The sequence below is a fragment of the Conger conger genome, chromosome 6, assembly GCF_963514075.1.
Source record: "Conger conger chromosome 6, fConCon1.1, whole genome shotgun sequence".
NCBI classification, from domain to species: domain Eukaryota; kingdom Metazoa; phylum Chordata; class Actinopteri; order Anguilliformes; family Congridae; genus Conger; species Conger conger.
Window position 1 is genome coordinate 26,324,880 of NC_083765.1, and position 18,532 is coordinate 26,343,411.

At 43.4% G+C, this 18,532-nt stretch overlaps 1 protein-coding gene across 1 annotated transcript; it reads left to right on the forward strand.

Annotated features, from left to right (window-relative positions):
• Window positions 1–8,137: 8,137 nt before the first annotated feature.
• Window positions 8,138–16,962, forward strand: LOC133131449 (microtubule-associated tumor suppressor 1 homolog A-like). The gene is made up of 9 exons (XM_061246818.1): window positions 8,138–8,232; window positions 9,376–9,430; window positions 13,328–13,542; window positions 14,307–14,412; window positions 14,635–14,708; window positions 14,963–15,058; window positions 15,435–15,548; window positions 15,871–15,968; window positions 16,061–16,962. Exons 1-9 carry the CDS (start codon window positions 8,176–8,178, stop codon window positions 16,266–16,268), a joined length of 1,023 nt encoding a protein of 340 aa, XP_061102802.1. The 5' UTR covers window positions 8,138–8,175; the 3' UTR covers window positions 16,269–16,962.
• Window positions 16,963–18,532: the final 1,570 nt, after the last annotated feature.

The window sequence follows — 18,532 nt, forward strand, 5'->3', positions numbered from 1 at the left end:
TTTCTATAAATTTGTGAATATCTTCTAGTACACCCTGGGGACTCATTCCAATCCCTTGTTTTTCTCCTTTTTTTTAATCCCCTTTGAGATATTAGAGGCTGCTGCCTGGTTGACAGCATCCATCCATTATCTATGCTTCTCCTCTTTTACTGGAGCCTATACCAGCATACATTGGGCGAAAGGCAGGAATACACCCTGGACAGGTCACCAGTCCATCGCAGGGCACACACCGTTCACTCACACCCTCATACTCACAGGCAATTTAGACTCTCCAATCAGCCTAACCTGCATGTCTTTGGACTGTGGGAGGAAACCCATGCGACATGGGGAGAACATGTGAACTCCGCACAGAGAGGCCCCAGGATTTGAACCCAGGACCTCCTTGCTGTGAGGCGGCAGTGCTACCCACTGCACCATCTGTGCCGCCAGGTTGACAAAGTTTTTATTTTATTTTTTTATTGCTAACCAGCATTATTCGATACTGAGTTGGCTTTTTCAAAACTCTTCATACAGTGTTCTGCAGCAACATGCTGCTTGGCACAGCAGTTCATTTCATGCCCAAAATGCAGAACTACCAAAGCCATGCAAACATGTCTCAAAATCATTCTAAAAAACCCTGCTCGCCTTGTTCTTTGTTGAGTCTTTGTTTCAACTTCCTCCAGTTTGTTACTAGCCCCTCTTGTATCTCCGTCTCTGTTTAATTCCAAATATTTTCTTCCCCAATTCAGTTTTTTTTTTCTTTTGCCTTTTTCTTTGTGGATAAATTGTGTATTTACTCAGTAAAAACATTTTTTTTTTTAAAAACCTCATTCCATGCCTCTTTCTGCATTTGGGACCCCCAAACCTATGAAACCTTATTTCAAATCGCTCAATATAAGAACTGCGTTCCAAAAAAAAGAAATAAATAATAATCTGTCAGGGTGGTGGCTCTGTATCATATATTTAGTTATATTTGAAACAGTCTGTGCTTTGAGATAATTGAACTCATTCTGCGGCGATACCCATATGAAGTGTTAAAAACCTACACGACCTGCCAGGAAATCACTGTCCCCCCTGTTCAGATTGGCTCTGGAGATGCAGTGTGATGCATGTTACGTCACGGATACAATACAGAGGAAATTGCACCGGTCGTATTGTAGTGGGTTATGTTGGCGGGCTTGTATTTTTGGCCTCTTTTCGATAAATTCGTTATTTTCCGGCATCAGTTTATGCTTGGTAACCACATGAGTAAAATGCCTGGACTTCTTATTTTTGGAAGACCGTTCTTATGTTTAGTGATTTTAAAAAGTCAATGGGATTTTTGAATGCATGGCTTTGACATCAGGACTTTGGTACTCTATTGCCATGTTTTTTTTGTTGATATTTTGAATAGAACATTTTTACGATTGGCTAGGTCTCCTGAACTGAGAATTGTCTCATAGCAAAGACATGCATCTTCTTTCTGCAGGGAAAATATTTTCTCTAATATGTGTATTTTTTAATTGATTGAAAACCTAAAAGTGTTTGATTGTTCGCAGGTCTCCCCTATGATTACATCATTAATTCACATGGCTGTGAAATGCAGACCTGTCTGACTGGAAAGTTGCAGTAAGCTGCACCAAAATGGCAATGAGCTGCTCACACTGACACACCCCGAGCAGCAGCTCTCTCACGTGTGGCGAGTCCCAAAATTACCGGAAGCATTAGGATCATCCAGAAAACATGAAATCCACAGCACGCCAGCTCGCAACATGCCAGGTGCTAGCTGGAAAATATGGAAATATTTTAAGTCTAAATATTACGCTTAAATTCTTGTTGTTCTTGTGTCATTTGCCTAGATTGTTCCTGTTCTGTTATGCTGTGTGGCAACGTAACCGCACCATTTCTGCTCTGAATTATGTGGAATGTGAGGCTAATGGTGGGTGTCGTGGGCTGGCAGCTTTCTCTGTTACCCCCCACCCCCCCATTTATCCTCACGAGTCTCAGCAGATTCCACTGGTCTTTAAAGGGTAACTATGGTAATTATCATTTTCTTCTTGTCCAGCAAGCCAATGCCAATATACCAGAAGTCATAGAAGTCCACTGTTGCCCAAAAAAGTATTTCAAAAGTAAAAGAGACAGGCTCTTGCAGGAGAACCTGAACTTTGTCCTTTAAGGTTTTGCTCTTTTCACAGGATATGTTGATGTTATAGAAAAAATGAAAATGAGCGGTTATTAGCCATCTGTATGTTCTATGGATGCTGTAGAGAGGACCTGGGGGCCTGAGACTGGGGGCGGGGCAGACATCTTAGCGGATCTTTATTCAGCAGGGACTTCGATTTTGACATTTGATCATACAGATATTCTGGGTACTGTAAACGCTACATGCTAGCCTGGACTCCCAACATTAACACTGAAGGAAAGTCTTTCTTTTCACCAAAAATAAATGCATTTAATAAAATCCTTACATATCACTTTCCCCCATCAAATATAGATTTGAAAATGATTGAAAATTGGAGTGAGATGAAGCTGTGTTATGGAGGCTAATAGCTGTTGTGGAGTCATGCTAATGCTTCTGTGGTCCATAGATACTACTACCCTGCTGTCTGCATCGCGAATGCACCATCCCCCTACCCACCCCCCCCACCCCACCCCACCCCACCCCACCCAGAATTTATGGAGTGACATACTTGAGACTTGAGCTTGAGTCTGAGTAGTTGTGTTCGTGTGTGGTGTGTTTGTCTGGTTTGTCTCTGTGCTTTGTGGGACAGGGGAGGTTACAATGCTGAGAAGCTTTTCTTTTGCAGTGGGCAAGACCAAGAAGCGGGCAGGAACCCGGATTCAGCCGTCCCCGGGACAGCCTCAGCCGGGCCCCCCTCCCCAGGACATCGAGCAGCTGAGGAGCCTGCTGGTGGATAGTGGCCACAGGTTTGAGGCCATCACAGTGGTGACGCAGCAAATTCTTGCTGAGGTAGGAGGCGCCCAATCCACAACCCCCCTCTATATGCATCTCTATCTCTTTCCCTCTCTTCACCCATCTATCAGTCTGTCATGTACGTTGCATTTATTATCATTCGGTATGCTTATAAATAAGGAGCCAGCCTGCTTTCAAATAGTAAATAGCATGTGAAATTTTGTAATGTGTTTGACTTGTTCATAGGGGTTGGGTATTTGACAAAAATGTAAATCAATTGACTTCAATGAATATATTAATATATTGTTGAAGATATTGTTATTGTGATCATTGTACTTATTTTTTATGATCTTCTCGATCAGTTGCTGAGTGAGGCATGGAGCGCATGGAGAGGGAGGTTGGGATGGAGAGATGGGGGAGGGTGACAGGCAGGGGGAAGTGCAGGATAAAAAGTGCTGTTTTATTTAGTAAGCAGAATTCAGTATTTTACACCTTATACCACCCATAATATGATTTTGTCTCCAAATGTCCTTTTTGGAATCCTTTTTGAAAAACTAGTTAAGAAAAAACAAATTGTCCAGTGTTGTGGCTGTTGAACCACTGTGTTTCTAAGTGCACCAGGCACTAATCTGTATCCACTCAATTACATTAAATCTTTTCAGTGAGGGAAAAAACGCTTTCTCTTTCACTGTGTTTGGGCTTCCTTTACTTTGTTTTAGTAATATGAAGTGTAGTTCTGGCTCTTGGAAAACAAACCCCGAAGAGACCAGGGTTATGCTTGTAATCAAGGGTTCAAGAATCCATCCATCCATCCATTATTAACCCGCTTATCCTGAACAGGGTCGCAGGGGGGCTGGAGCCTATCCCAGCATACATTGGGCCAAAGGCAGGAATACACCCTGGACAGGTCGCCAGTCCATCGCAGGGCACACAAACCATTCACTCACACACTCATACCTATGGGCAATTTAGACTCTCCAATCAGCCTAACCTGCATGTCTTTGGACTGTGGGAGGAAACCGGAGTACCCGGAGGAAACCCACGCAGACACGGGGAGAACATGCAAACTCCGCACAGAGAGGCCCCGGCCGACGGGGATTCGAACCCAGGACCTCCTTGCTGTGAGGCGGCAGTGCTACCCACTGCACCATCCGTGCCGCCCGGGTTCAAGAATAGTAAACATTTTATTTTCGGTATCTCATTTTAAAGCTTGTGTCAAGAAATGGAGCAATACTTAATATCTTTGAAAATGTTGCGTGATTCTACGCATGAATGAGATAATTGAAGAGTCCAAGTGCCTTGCAGTAGCATCCACAGCAATAATTATTGAAATGTAATGACACCTGTAATGACATTCTCAATATATGACATTATTGGCTTTCTTGGATTTTGTTGCTAGGAATTCCATTTTTCCACACAGCAAGGGAATATCTCAATATTTTCTCTCTCTCTCTCTCTCTCTCTCTCTCTCTCTCTCTCTCTCACATACACACAGTTGCATGCATGTGCAGGCATGTCGACCCTCCATTTTGTTATGTTGTTGCTAGGGTAGTGGGTGTCTGTTTCCCCATGGCGAACTGACTCACTGATAAAGAGACATGAGGTCATCAATGCTGCAAAATGGAGCATTCTTGAAATGCCTTTGTACTTTTATGATGAAAATGAAAATATTGTGTCCCTGAGATGCTGTTGTTTTTACTGCCTCCCCCACAGGAATCTTGGGTTCACTGGCTGTGAATGTATCATGTGGTTTAGGAAAATGTCAAAATTCCAATCTTTGGTCCTTATATGTTATGTACTCTATAGTATGCTTGGTTCTGAAGTGTTGCACACTTGCATGTTTTGTGCCCTTTTGTTTCTGCATGTCTGATCAAAGCATGTTGCGCTGGGTATGGGCATAACAGATGGAGACAACAAAGAACACATAATACTGGTGAAGGCTCTCATATGTGGGTGAGAAGCAAGACTACATCCTCTGTGCGAGCTAGAATATTCCCTCAGAAGCCTGCATATTTAATGAGTGGCTTGTATATGGTTGTACATTTTTGTTGGTGGATTCTTTGGTGTGTTTGTGTATTGTTATTCCAAGGAAAATACGGTTTTACTAGATTTTTTTGTTGCCTGTTACTGAAGTGCCTCAATACTGTGTGCCACACAAACCACAGGAATTCAGGAGTCCAGCACCCAAACCACTACACTCACAGCCCTTTGTATAGCCTACTTGGTGAGGTCACAAAGGAATTTTGGACTGCCTGGGTGCCATATCTCCTGGTATAATAGATATCTCCCTGTATTTGTGATCATACCTTTATACTTAATTGCTTCTCAGACCTTATCTGAGCATGAGTCACTCATACAGTGGACCCAGTGCAGACGGGGCACTTGGAATGTGATATATATTATTTACTTTGACACAGCCTTTGGGTTCAGGTTTTACTTATTTCATTTTCTTATTATTTCCTGAAACCTAGGATGACATATATCCCCAAGGGCTGGGAGCCGAGCAGGCCCACAGATTATGTGTGTTAACTCCATCCTCTAGAGTCTCACCCGAGGGCATTGCCAGCAACAGGCCTTACACACTGGAAGCCCAGACATGCAGTTCAGACAATCCCTGCATTATTTGACATGGTACAGCACAGAGGCAGCAGAGGCTATTGGCTCCATTTATGCTGCATTTAAGAATGTGTTTTTTGGATCACTACAAAAGCAATGTTGATCTTATCCTGAGATGAGCTTGTAAGAATGCTAAAATAGCTGTTCCCCAAGAGCCTTATCTGTAGACGTTGTTTTCTGTGTGAAAGTCCTCCAGGCATCCCATGAGGACATCATCCTCTGTACTCGCTTCTCGTGCTTTTCTTGTTCCGTGTGAAATTGACGTAAGGGCAAAGTAACGGTTTGTTCACAGTGCGCATGAATACGGTTGCAAATTCCCCGTTCCACTCCTAATGCCGTTAGATTTGGACACGGATACAGTCACGAACCATGTCAGGGTTTTCGTCTTTGAGCAGATTTCCCATCTTTTTGGGTGCTTGTTTTTCACTTGTGAAAGAGCTTAATTAGATAAATTTTAATAAATGCAACTTTTGTTAACAGCTGCATTTCCCACAGACCCACCATCTGGGCCACATCACTGATCTATTTCTAACTCTGCTCTCTCACCGTGCTGACGGATCCGGTTGAATGAAGAAACGTGTCTTTCAGATTAATTATTTTGTGTTTTACTTGTGCCTTTTTTAAGGTTGCATTTATACTGCATTGCATTTCCTTAAATTACATTCCCAGAGTGGAGAACATCACTTTCCCTCGTGGTTCAGCTCACGGGAGCTTTGAGTGTTGCCGCTGATCTGCCCTGAAATTCTTCACTGGGATTCTTGTTTAGATCAGGCTGTGCAGTGTGTGATGAACATGCCACGGTTTGTTCGTTGTTGTTATGGTTTATTTGCCTTGCAAATTTCTTAGACTAGAGCAATGTTTGCTCAAAAAACGGGCAATGTTGTAATTTGCCTATGAAGGGATTCAACCAAACTGGCTATGCAAATGACTTCAAAAGGAAACATGCTTGGGGCTGTGATGGCACAACATGCTAAAGTGCCTGTTGAGTGCCTCACCCTGTAAAACCGCCGTTTTAGTTTGTATTCTGCCGTTGTAGTACGTATTCTGCTGCTATATCAGCACCTGCAAAGCCACACGTGAATGACTTCTTCCAACTAACATCTGCATGCATTAAAATTAAATTCTAAAACGAGAAGATCATCTGCATGCGGGAAATTCAATTCTAAAATGTGGAACAGTTGGTCTGTTGAACGTTGAAAGGTAGGGAAGATTCACACACACACACACACACACACACACACACACAATCCTCCAAGAAAAAGAGAACTACATAACCTTGTTTGCATTGTTATCCTTGAACAGTTTGAAAGTGAGCATGCTGTGCTGTGCAGAAAGGCTCGTGGAGATTTATGATGCCCAATGGCTGGGCCCCACCCCTCAGCTGCCATAGACTTCAGGCATACCATCTGTTGGCTGGGCAGGCCCAGGAGAACTTGTTTGCTTATGATAACCCCCTACCTCTGTCCTTTCTCTTCCCATGTTCCTCTCTCCCAAATGGGGCCTGGGGAGGTGGAGGCTGTGGTAGAAAGATGAGAGAGTGGATTTCCTGTTATTTGCCCAAAAAAAACTGAAAGAAGTTTTATTTTCTTGGGTTTTAATATTCTAGGAATACAGTGTGGTTAAATGGTTTTCTCCTGGAGGCAAAGCTATATTAGCATGCTTCATTTCTTTGAATATTTTTTACTATGATAGACTGAGGTGCTATGTTTTCTTTTCTTTTCTTTTCTTTTCTGTACAATTCTCAAGAATTCCTTAGCCTTTCCTTGGTTACACAATCCAAGCTCAATATACTTTGCATTGCATTCTGGTGAAAGGGGTCCACATGGTTGGGGCTGGGCTTAGAAATGGGCAGAATTGGTAGCATTTGTAACTCATTAGGTGGAAGGGGGAGATGGGTGGGCCTACATCTGTATGGGAGCGTGACAGCTGCCACTGGAGGAGTCTTTAAAAAAGTATGTGTTGGGGGAGGGAGGGGTGTTTTTACAAATCACCTGCAAGCCCTTTGGCTCATACCACTCACTTTTTCATACATTTACCATCCCGCTTCTAATAGAAGCTCAGAAAGTTTTCCCAGTTGTGCTTGTTATTGTGGGGACTGTGGGGTTTGATCTCAGTTGAACAGAACTGAAGTCGGTGGAATAACTTATGTTCCTCAAACAAAAGAGAAATTACAATTCAAATCTGAAATTGACAACAAATTAATCTCCTGAGGATTTCTATTGCTAGCGCTAGTTGTTTCAAAATTGAAGCAGTGCTGCTTTGAAAATCCAGTTGCGGAGCCCGAGGACTTTGTGTTAATGGAGGGAATAGTCTGCAAGTTCAGTTGAACATTTCAAACAAAGAGGAATGGAAATCAACACACCTCACATAGCTACCTTTAGAGAAGATCACACAACTGGATTCTTCTGTAACACCAATCAAGTTTGTTTGTCCACTAGCTTGCATTACCTTACAGAGTAGGTGAGAGGGGCAGGGATCTTCCCTTTTTGCAGCCCTATTCCCCCCTCTTAGGAAATGTACAGTGGGTCCTGCTGTTTGCTCTACCTGCTCTTAGGAGATATACGGTAGCTGGGCTGGCCTGGGGGTGGGGTCTGGGGGAACTTGCTCTGGGATGAGATCCTAAGGTTGTACGGAGTTTGTGGACAGGCGCCTGGGTGGGGGAACAACACACTCTCGAACCCGGGACCATGGGCTGCTCGGACAGCAAACCGGCCCATGCAGGCATGGCCCGCAGCAGGAAAAGGGTAAAAGTGCTCCCCATCTGTGTCTGTGGGGTGAGGTGGGGCGGCAGAGGGGGGCACATTGCTGGCCAAACTCTGCTTGTTTAGTTTATTGTTGTTCCACTGTGCAGAGCAGACCAAGTTGGAGTCAGGACTGTGTGTGTGTGTGTGTGTGTGTGTGTGTGTGTGTATTGAGCAGTTTATCTGTGTCTTTGAGGATTTAAGGTAATGTGTCTGCATTGTCCATCAACTGTATGAAATGTGAGGAGAGGGGGATGTATGCTGGCACCCTGTGCACCAGTGCCAAGGTAATCTAACAGGTAATCCTTTTATTAGTTTTTGGCAATCTGACAGCTGGTTTTGTATAAGTTGGTTGATGAATCTGAAGTATATTTTAGCTTCACTCCTTTTCTCATACAGTAGAAAGTGTGAATGCATTGTGATAGAACCACGTCTGTTAAACCCTTTCTGTGTGCCGGTCGTGTCTTGACCCGGGGAATGTGTAGGCCACTGGAGTTGACATGTCTGTCCTTTTGTAGTTCGATGCAATTAGTCTGCTGCTCTCTGTGGTGCCATTTACAAAGCTCTCAGAATAGCTGATCTGAAATTGAGGGATATGAGGTGGTTTCAAATCTCTGGTCCCGAATCGGTTAGCTTTTAAAATTGTGCTGGAAGGCATAAACCTGTTGGAGAAAAGCGTGCCAATGTACGTAGAATCTCTCTTATGATTGGTATTTGCATGTGTTTTCTCCATTCACACATTTTTTATGCACTTTTTTGGGAGGCCTGTCAGCTAGCACCCCTTGTCCACCTTCTTCATTTTGAACTCCCCCACCCCCAATTCAGTTCAAATGAGCACTAGATGTGGCAATAAATAGCATTGGGTTGATGAGGCATTTCATAATAAACGGAGGCTAGGCACACATTCCAAAGCCAAAAACAACTGACCCTTACTCGAACATCCCTTCACTCTTAATGCAACAAAAATCAATGAACAGAAACAATATATACATACACAGGTGGATAATACCATATATGCAGATTATGCATTATATGCAGTTGAGATTAAATAAAATCTGTAACTCTTTTGTTGGAATTGTTGCTAGGAGGTCCAGTTTTCCACACAGCAAGAGAAAATCAAATCTCACAGCACTCTCTCTCTCACAGCGGGATGGGGTGCTGAAGCGGTCCCAGGAGTTGGTGGCCTTGCGGGAGCAACTGGGTAAGTGTATCCACTGTTTCCCTTTTCAGGGAGTCCTGGAGTGCAACTACTATGCCCAACCTGTATGCAAGCACTGCGGGTGCTGGTAACCAGGGTGTTGTAGGTTCAAATCTCAGTGCTGACATTCTGCCTTGAGTAGGCACCTAAATACCTGGCTGCGTACTTGCATAGTACAAAGACAAATACAGTTATTGTGTACATCTTGTGAGCGTCACCCTTAACAAGGCAATCTACTAAGCAAGACAGTGCAGTTTAGCTGCCAGCAGGCCAGTCTCATTTATTTCTCTCTCCCTCACCCTCTTCTTCTCCTTCTGCCTGTTGTGTCGGGTTGGACAATGACACTGATCTCTCATAACTTATCCAGGAACTGTGTGTATCCAGTTGCAAGGAACAATGCGAGGGCCAGCTGCTGTCAGAATTGGATGTAAATACTTTTCAACGAACAACCACAAATTAAGTAATCCTTTCTGCTCCTAGGTTACTCACTCTAACCAAATTAGCCCAGGCTGCCACCTTGTGGATTGGCAGTAATACATATAGCCTCAGATAAGGTTAAAAGAAGCTGGTAAACATGAGTAGGTTATGGTAAGCAAATAACTTACTTATGTCCCAAGTCTGCATTTGCATTCCTCGCCTACAGTATGCAACAGGCCTTAGCAGCAACCAATTCAGACCCAATAAACCAGGTTAAGTGAGTTTACTGTGTAATCGACTTCTTTAATTGATCAATTAAGTGGCAGGTTACAAAAAAAATAAACAGAACTTGTGGCCTGCCGAGATAATGGAAGTGGCTGTAACAGTTCTGCCATAACAGTTCCACTGGGAAACCTTGCTTGGCTTGGCTGGGGCAAGGTCATAGCTGAAGAAAATACCCTTGGGCAGTGTCAGTGTTTGTTTTTGTAGCATGGGTATTTTGAGAGTAGATGTTAGAACCTGCTGCTGAATCAGGTGAAATGAATGCACACAGACTGCAGTGTTTGAAGCTGTACCTCACTCATGGAGGCTTGACTGAATGGGTCACAGTGGTCATAAAGCTACGCTTCACATAGTGCTGCTCCTGACACATCAGCACTTTTTACAGAATAGGATGTGGATGGTGGCTATGAACCCCCCTGAGTGCTGAAGACGTGCAGCCGTCTTTGTGGCGCGTTTAGGAGCACGCTTGGAACTGAGAGATGTCATCGTTGGGTCAGGATGCTATAGCTTCTTTAAAAGAGACCTTGTTACCTTGGTAACTGTCAGCTTGCCTCACACCCATACCACTATTCTGTGCTGAAGAGTTTCCCAAAGGTGACTGTGGGCCTCAACCAAGGGTTTTATTTCCACTGCTGATAGGTAGCTAACAATTTCTTCCCCTTTGGGGAGTTTTCTCGCCATTGTTTGAAGGTTTTTTCCTCACTGGGGGATGTGATGTTTTCCCTTTCCCTTTCTTGCCCTTCTGTTACTCTGTAAAGTGTCCCTACCAACCCAATTCTAAACCTAACCCTCCTTGCCAAATCCTAGATTTAACCCTCAAACCCCTGATCTCAATCTTAACTCTATCCCTCGAACCTCGATTCCAAATCTTCAATCTAACCTGTTCCCACCTAATTCTAACTCAAATTGTGCCCCCAGTGTCAACTTTAACTCTCAAACCCCTAGATCCAATCAGAATCAAAACCAACCCAGCCCCAACCCTAACCTGCACCCCCTAATCCTAATTTTATTCAGACTAGTTTTGGCCCCTTCACGTGATCTTGGAGTGCTTTCACATATGACATACACTCAGTGACCACAGGCCATTAGGTAGACCTGTACACTAGCAGTCATGTGGCAGCAACTAAATGCATAACAGCATGCAGATGTGGTCAAGAGGTTCAGCTGTTTTTCATACTAAATGTGATCTAAGTGACTTTGACCATGGGATGATTGTTGGTACCAGACAGGGTGGTTTCAATATCTCAGAAACTACTGATATCCCGGGATTTTCAAGCACAGCAGTCTCTAGAGTTTGCAGAGAATAATGCAAACAACAAAAAACATCCATTGAGTAGCAGGTCTGTGGGCAGAAACACGTTGGTAATGAGAGAGCTCAGAGGAGAAGGTCCAGATGGGTCGAGAATGACAGTAACACAAATAACCACACATTACAACAGTGGTATGCAGAAGAGCATCTCTGAACACACAACGTGTCAAACCACCAAGTGGATAGGCTACAGCAGCAGAAGACTTAATAAGTATAATAGATACCTAATAAAGTGCTCACTGAGTGTATGAATTGTCTTGTATGTCTTGTGATGTATCACATGGGTGCAAAACGAGGTGTGAGAAATTAATTTGGCTCACACTAAGCACTTACAACTCTCAAGATGCTTGACATTGTTTTCCTAATTGAAATGTAGCTCCCAGCATGCACATATGCTGCTCAGAAGTGCTCTTTTCATATGCAGAACACGACAACTAAAAACTGGAAACAGGAGTCAGAGCAATGTTTGTCACTTGTCAGACATTGAAATCCCTTTCTTATGGGATTGCGCAATGATTGTGCTGGCCACATTATTTAGCTTAAATGTAGATTTTTTTTTTAAGTTGTTGAAGAACTTAAATAAAACAATAAAAACTAATGAGGAAAAAACCTGAACACAATGTTTAAAATGTTGATATGGTTCTCATGCAGCATAAGACTGCATACGTTTTATTGGCTATATTATATATTATGATCTGAATCAGTGAGCACATCTTCTTGGTCAATATTTCTTTGATTGGCTTGTTCACCGGTCACTTGTCGCTTTTCAGAGGAGTGCAGGCTACTGTACCTACTGCTCAATTTGCCTGCAGCCAAATTTTGTTGGCTCACTCAATAATCCTGCTTTGTGGAACAGGATTCCCGCTTTTCTCTGTTTTCACGTTAGCCCAACTAATCACATACAGCTGTTCTAATGCTGATGGGAGAACCCTTATATCCATACAGCAGCCTGGGGTGAAATGAGAAATGCAGTATTCCGATGTTTTTGCATGTAAGTGCCAGTCATGCTCTAGGATTCATTCTCCCAGACCACACAACCCAATGACTGCTAGAGACACAAGTACTTCTTTTCCATTGTTTTTGTATTTTGGCCCCATGACCCCTCACCCCTGACCTTTCATAACCCATGGCAGTGGAATGTGGGCCCTCCTGCCCTCGCGGCGGCTGCAGTGCATTCCCTGCCCTAACAGGCACCCTTGCTCACTCTCTCCCTGGCCCTGCAAATACAAAACTCTTTTTTTTTTCCCTCTCATCTTGGCGTAGGAATGTGTGAAACAGAACAGTCCTCAGGCACAGGACTGGAGTGGTGTAGGTGTGTGTATGTGTGTGCTTGTGTGTCTGTCTGTGTGGACGTGTTTATGCATGTGTACGTGTGTGTGCATATGTACCTGTGTGTGTGTGTATGCATGTATGTGCATCCATGTGGATGTGTGTGTGTGTGTGAGACAAAGAGAGAGGTAGAGAAACAATTGTGAGAGATAAAAAAGTGGGTTTGAATCCTGCCCTTTGCTGTGCTTTTGACTTATTTATAGACATTTGTTTTGTTTACCTTTTGTTCTGAATGACTAAACATATATGAAATAACAATACATTATTCTTTAAAATGGAAAAAAAAGAATGTTTTACCTGATGGCCTTCCTGCCCTGGCATGTGGCCTTTATGCCCTCAAAAAATGCCAGGCCTGGTTACTGCGATAACATCTGCATTCTGATTACTCCTTAACTGACAGATCCTAAGTTGTTTTGAATGAGGGAACTTATTTTCAATAACATGATGTTTTGTGAAATTATGTTTATTTTGTTTGTGCGTATGCTTGTGAGTATGTGTGTGTGTGTTTGTGGCGTGTGTCTGTACATGTATGTTTTAAGGGTTTCCGCGTGCTTATTCTGCAGTGACTGCGGCTAATTCCTGCGCTAAGCTGTCGAAGGAGAAGGACGAGCTGCGTGCGGCGTTTGAGGGCGTGCTGCGGAAGGCTCAGGATCGTCACTATAGCGACTTGGCTGAGCTGGAGGAGCAGCTGGGGGCCTTCTACTCTGCCGAGTGGGAGAAAGTGCACCAAGTCTACCAGCAGGAGGCGGACAGGTGCAGGGGCCGCATGCAGCAGCAGGTGGGCCCTCGCTCAGCCCCACGTCTGCTACTATGCGTTAAACCAGTCATTTACACAATCATGCATGCTCCCCTGGAGACATGGAGCTAATCGTCTCTAGCTTATCCAGTCAGTTAACTGAACCATTCCTTGGCCATGTTACTACATTTGTGGTGACCATTTTATGCTTATTTAATAGCTAGCTGCTTAACTGTACATTAGGGCTTCCTAACCATGTTCCTGGGGATCTACTGTCCTGTAGGTTTTAATTTCACCCATAATTTGGCACACCTGATTGAACTCGTTTGCAGCTCAATGGGATCTCTAGCTGTTGAAGGTGCACTTTGTTAGGGTTGATTGAAAACCAACAGGACTATACATCACCAAGAACAGGGTTGGGTAGCCCTAATGTACACCATTATTCCAGATAGTTTTTTCACTTGACACCATTCTTTTGCCAGTCACTTGTGCCCAGAGCATTGTATAATTAAAACACACATTTGACCGTTTTGCCACACACATAATGAGCTCCTCATGGGCTTGCAGTGCTGTGTAGATGTATACTACATGCATGTTTAATTGTGACGTTTTTGGTGGATCCAGATCGTCTCGTAGGTGGTGCTGAGATTAATAGCGGTCTGCTATGGCTGTGTTAGGAAAAGCGATGGTGTCTGTATGGGTCTGATCTGGCCCAAATCCACCAGCAAGTTTTTTGTGTGCAGCTGAAACTGGTCTGGAGCACAGAACCCCCTGCTGAAGGTCTTTGTTTCATATTTATCATATAGGTGAATGATCTCAGGTCCAAGCATGAGTCATTGGAAAAGGAACTGAGAGCCAGCCACTCTCAGAAGATGGAGTCTTTGAAACTGAACTACGAAACGTCTTTTGAAGGTTAGCTGACATTTCTGGGTAGCGTGCGATACACTAACCTATCCACTGTCCAAAGACTGTTGGTCTTTGTGCAATGCTATTAAGTTGTAAAACTGAGGCCCCTGCATTTTGGCTTGGATTTGGTGGGAAATGGAAATGGCCACGCACTACAGGGTGGGATCCAGAATGGCTGGGCCTGTTTATGTGGACCACAGGTGACGCTGTCCCCTCCTTCTGTTCCAGAACTGAAGAAAAGTCAAGAGCAGGAGAGGCAAACCCACAAACTGTCACTGAAGGAAATGGAAACCACTTTATCAGTAAGTTCATCTTTCATTAAAAAAGTCCTTGTCACTTTGTTAGCAACCATTTCACATCTGTAATGTTTTATTTAGACAAGGTGCAATATCAAATTGTTCAGTAGCGTTGCAGCTGTACCAATAGCAGGTTAAGTTAATGTAAATGTGATGTTTAATCTATTTCAACAGTTTATCTGCCACGCTGCACAAAACTGTATATTTTTGACAGTGAGAATGCCTTGTGAGAAATCAGAGTCAATCCAATGTACTTTCAGGAACAAATTGAGAAGCTGGTGAGTGAGAATGCAACGCTGTACGAGAAGCTGAAAGTGGAAGAAGAAAACCGAAGGTTGCTGGCTGAGAAGAGTCAGGTAATGGTGCTACCCCAAGCCTCTGTCTATAGGATCTTATAGAGCCCCCCTGAACTCCCTATGTTAAAATATTTAATCCGTGCTTTCGGTTTGCCAATCCATGCCCTCAGTTTAGTAAACTGTGCACTCGGTTTGCCAATCCATACCCTCAGTTGCCAAACCGAGAGTATGGATTTTCACAAAATGAATACCATGGTTAGCTTTTAAAAATAATAAATAAATAATGTGCATGTGTGTATGTAAAATGCATGCTGTGATGTGTGTGTAATGCATATGTGTGTGCCTGTGTGTGTAATGCATGTGTTTCTATAATGTGTGTGTCATGAGTGTGTAATTTGTGCATTTGTGTGTGTAATGTGTGTGCATGTGTACATAGGACTCCCACACATTGTACCTGCAGCAGGAACTGGAGAGCCTGAAGGTGGTTGTGGAGCTGAAAAACACTGAGCTTCACCAGCAGAACAAGAAGCTGATGGAACTGAAGACGCTGGTGAGGAAGAACTGCTCACAGGGGGTGCTACTTCCATATTGTTCCACATATGTTCTGCCAATTTGGCACAGGAGTCATCTAGCCATTCCTTCTTACTGGACAGAGCCCTTCAGCCCCTTCTCTCAGGAAATAACATGTTACCTGATTTGTAAAAACTAAGCATGTTTTCAATTTGGATTCACTTTATGTTGAAGTGCAGGCTAAAGAAAAGAAGTTTAACCTTCTTGATTTCCATTAACTTGTATGTTTTAGTTGAGAGGCTGGCAGCGAGAAACATGAAGAGAATGAGGAAACTGTGTGCTCACTTGTATCTCTTTGTCAGATGGAAACAAACCTGAATTTGGAAGGATGCCTTAGAAAAACACAGCAAGAGAATGAGGATCTGAGAGCCAGGCTAGAACAGCACACTGCCCTGCACAGGTAAACTTATTACTCAGAAAACTAGGTGTGTCTATGTGTTTGTGTATGTGTGCCTGTGTTTTTTATTTTTTACTTTTTAATCTCCGTTTCAGGCAGCTGTCCACAGAACAGGTGGCCCTGCAGCAGACCATCATGAAGGAGACCAAAATGAACAACCGACTCTCCCTCCAGAACGAAGAGCTGCTGTGGAAGCTCCACAACGGAGACCTGTGGATTCCCCGAAACCTGCCCCCCTCCCCGTCCTTCCAGTCTGCCCGCAACTCAGGCCGCTTCGCCAGCACCCCGCTACCCTCCAGCTAAAGGGGAAACACAGTCCTCAAAAACACAGGCTCCAATCACTTCCAATCTCCTTGAAGCTAGAAGTCAGAAGGCTCCCGAACTTTTCTTTAGCAAGTAAACATGACCACATCCTTTGTGGAAGTATTTTTCCGGAATGTGTGACGTATTAATGATCGGCCTGTGGATCCATCTCTCCCCATCTGCCATGTGCTACGTTTGTAACTGACATGGCTTTCTCCTGACGTTTGAAGGAGCAAGGACATTCCATTTGCCTGAGTCACGTTTTCTCTTTCCCCGTCTTCATTTTTCACTTCACTTCACCTTATCTCGCCTTTTCTCACCTTCTCCCCGGTGGGTGGAGCAAGAAAAGAAGCAAGGAAAGTAATGAGGTGGAAAATAAGCAATTGGAAAGAGCCTACAATCTGCCTGATGTTTTAAAAACAAAAGACAAAACTGCACAGATGCACTTCCTGAGCGAGGCCGGCCTTGTTCTCCACCCTTCTCTCCCATCTGGGAGCTGAAAATGGAAATCTCAGGACTTGAGGATAACTTCTCAATGACTTCATTACCATATCTTTTATCCTTTTTTTGTTGAGGTGTGGCAGGGGTGAGAGTGTTTTAAAGATCTTGTGTGTGTTTCCTTTGACCACTGGTGGGAAAGGCATAGTGGGTATTTTTGTAGGTTTTTGAACACCAGAGCAGAAGCCCTCTTCGAATCGGCCGGTGTTTTGGTTGGATGGGGGAGGGGGGGGGTTGGTAGTTAGGCACTTTACCTTACCTCACAGCTTCAGTACCAATTAATTTAAATTAAATTGTTACTTTGTCTCTATTTTTGTGAAGCGAGTCACAGACTCATTTGGGGGAGGTAAACAGTGCAGTGCGGCCATGTTTTTTTCACCATGTTCTGCACCATGAGCTGTTAGGAGACCTGTAGTAGGATTGTGCACCCGAGCAGAACTTGACATGAGACATGAGAGTTTGCACCGTGTGTCTGTACTGAAACACACACACCCGCCACACTGTAATGGACACTTCTTCTGATGAAAAAAATTTTTTTGTCACAATTTCGTACATTTATAAACCTGCATTGAGTAATTACAGTGTTTACATGAACTGTTTTTTTCCCTCTTATTTTGAAATAAAATCCAGTGAAATCAAAAGTTCTGGCTCCACAAGTGTCATTTTGTCTGGGTTTTCAGATGTGCGAGTCCAGTCAATGTGAAGCCCTGATATTACCCTGCTATCCAGAATACCACAGCTACCTGTACAGCTGCCTGCCTAATGGGGAACCCAAATGGAGCCCGATATATGGCAACAGAGAATTCATACGTGCATGAAAATTCTGAAAGGTTCTGTTTGGCATTCACCAACATAAGGCTAAAGCCACTCATCCTCCAATGAAATAGCATTGCTCCTGACTCCCACACTCCCATTGCCCGCTTTTTTCTTAAAACCGAGCAGTCGGCCACTACTCAACCCGTTTCATTTCTTTTGATGGATTAACAATCAAAGAATGCATTTGCTGCATATTGAGACCAATATGTAGCCAATAATGATAGAGTAATGGTCATGGCAAAGAGAATTTCAAAGCGAGATTGTTTAACAAAGATGGCAGTAATTAATTGGCAAAAAATCTCAAAGCAATAGTGAAATCTATCTCCTCTTTTAGCGTTTTTCTTCTCATCATGTTGCCGAATGTAGGCCAATTAATTTTAATACGTCACTTGATGTAGTAAAAACAATTTCAGGCGCAAAATGGCTTTAATACAAGCTAGCAAACTTACGAAAACATGTCCTGTTTCACTGCTTCATCTTCGAATGACATTGCATATTCACGTTTTAAGTCATCATAAATATGGATAGGAAAATGTTCTAGAATATTTAATATAGAGCTTACTGAAGGCCTGATTCTTGAGCTCACAGAAATCCCAACACCACAATAAGTAGGAGTCCTCCTTGACAGAACTATGGAAAGGGGAATAACATCTGAAATCGGAGATGGTCTTTAATCTGATTGGTAATAGGGACACACTCAGAGTATTTCACAAAGTAATTTGTGTAGTGTAAAACCCAATACAGATCTTTACTTCAGTCCATGTTACAGTTTCATGAGGGTTCCTGGTTTTACTTGATGTACTTATCTATCAAATCCCCTGCAGCACCCCCTGTAAGGGGGCCCCCAAAATGTTTGGAAGCAATCCTAGCTTGCACTGCCACTTACACTTTATGTACAGATTTACAAATGTGCTTACATCGCCTACACGTTTGCCAATTTATTTCCAGCG

Bases quoted from the DNA above. Each gene is read 5' to 3' on its own strand.
- LOC133131449 (XM_061246818.1), top strand. From the start codon at position 8,176: ATGGGCTGCTCGGACAGCAAACCGGCCCATGCAGGCATGGCCCGCAGC. The intron at 13,543-14,306 runs GTGGGCCCTCGC...TTTATCATATAG, and splicing joins GGGGCCGCATGCAGCAGCAG to GTGAATGATCTCAGGTCCAA. The intron at 15,059-15,434 runs GTAATGGTGCTA...ATGTGTACATAG, and splicing joins TGCTGGCTGAGAAGAGTCAG to GACTCCCACACATTGTACCT.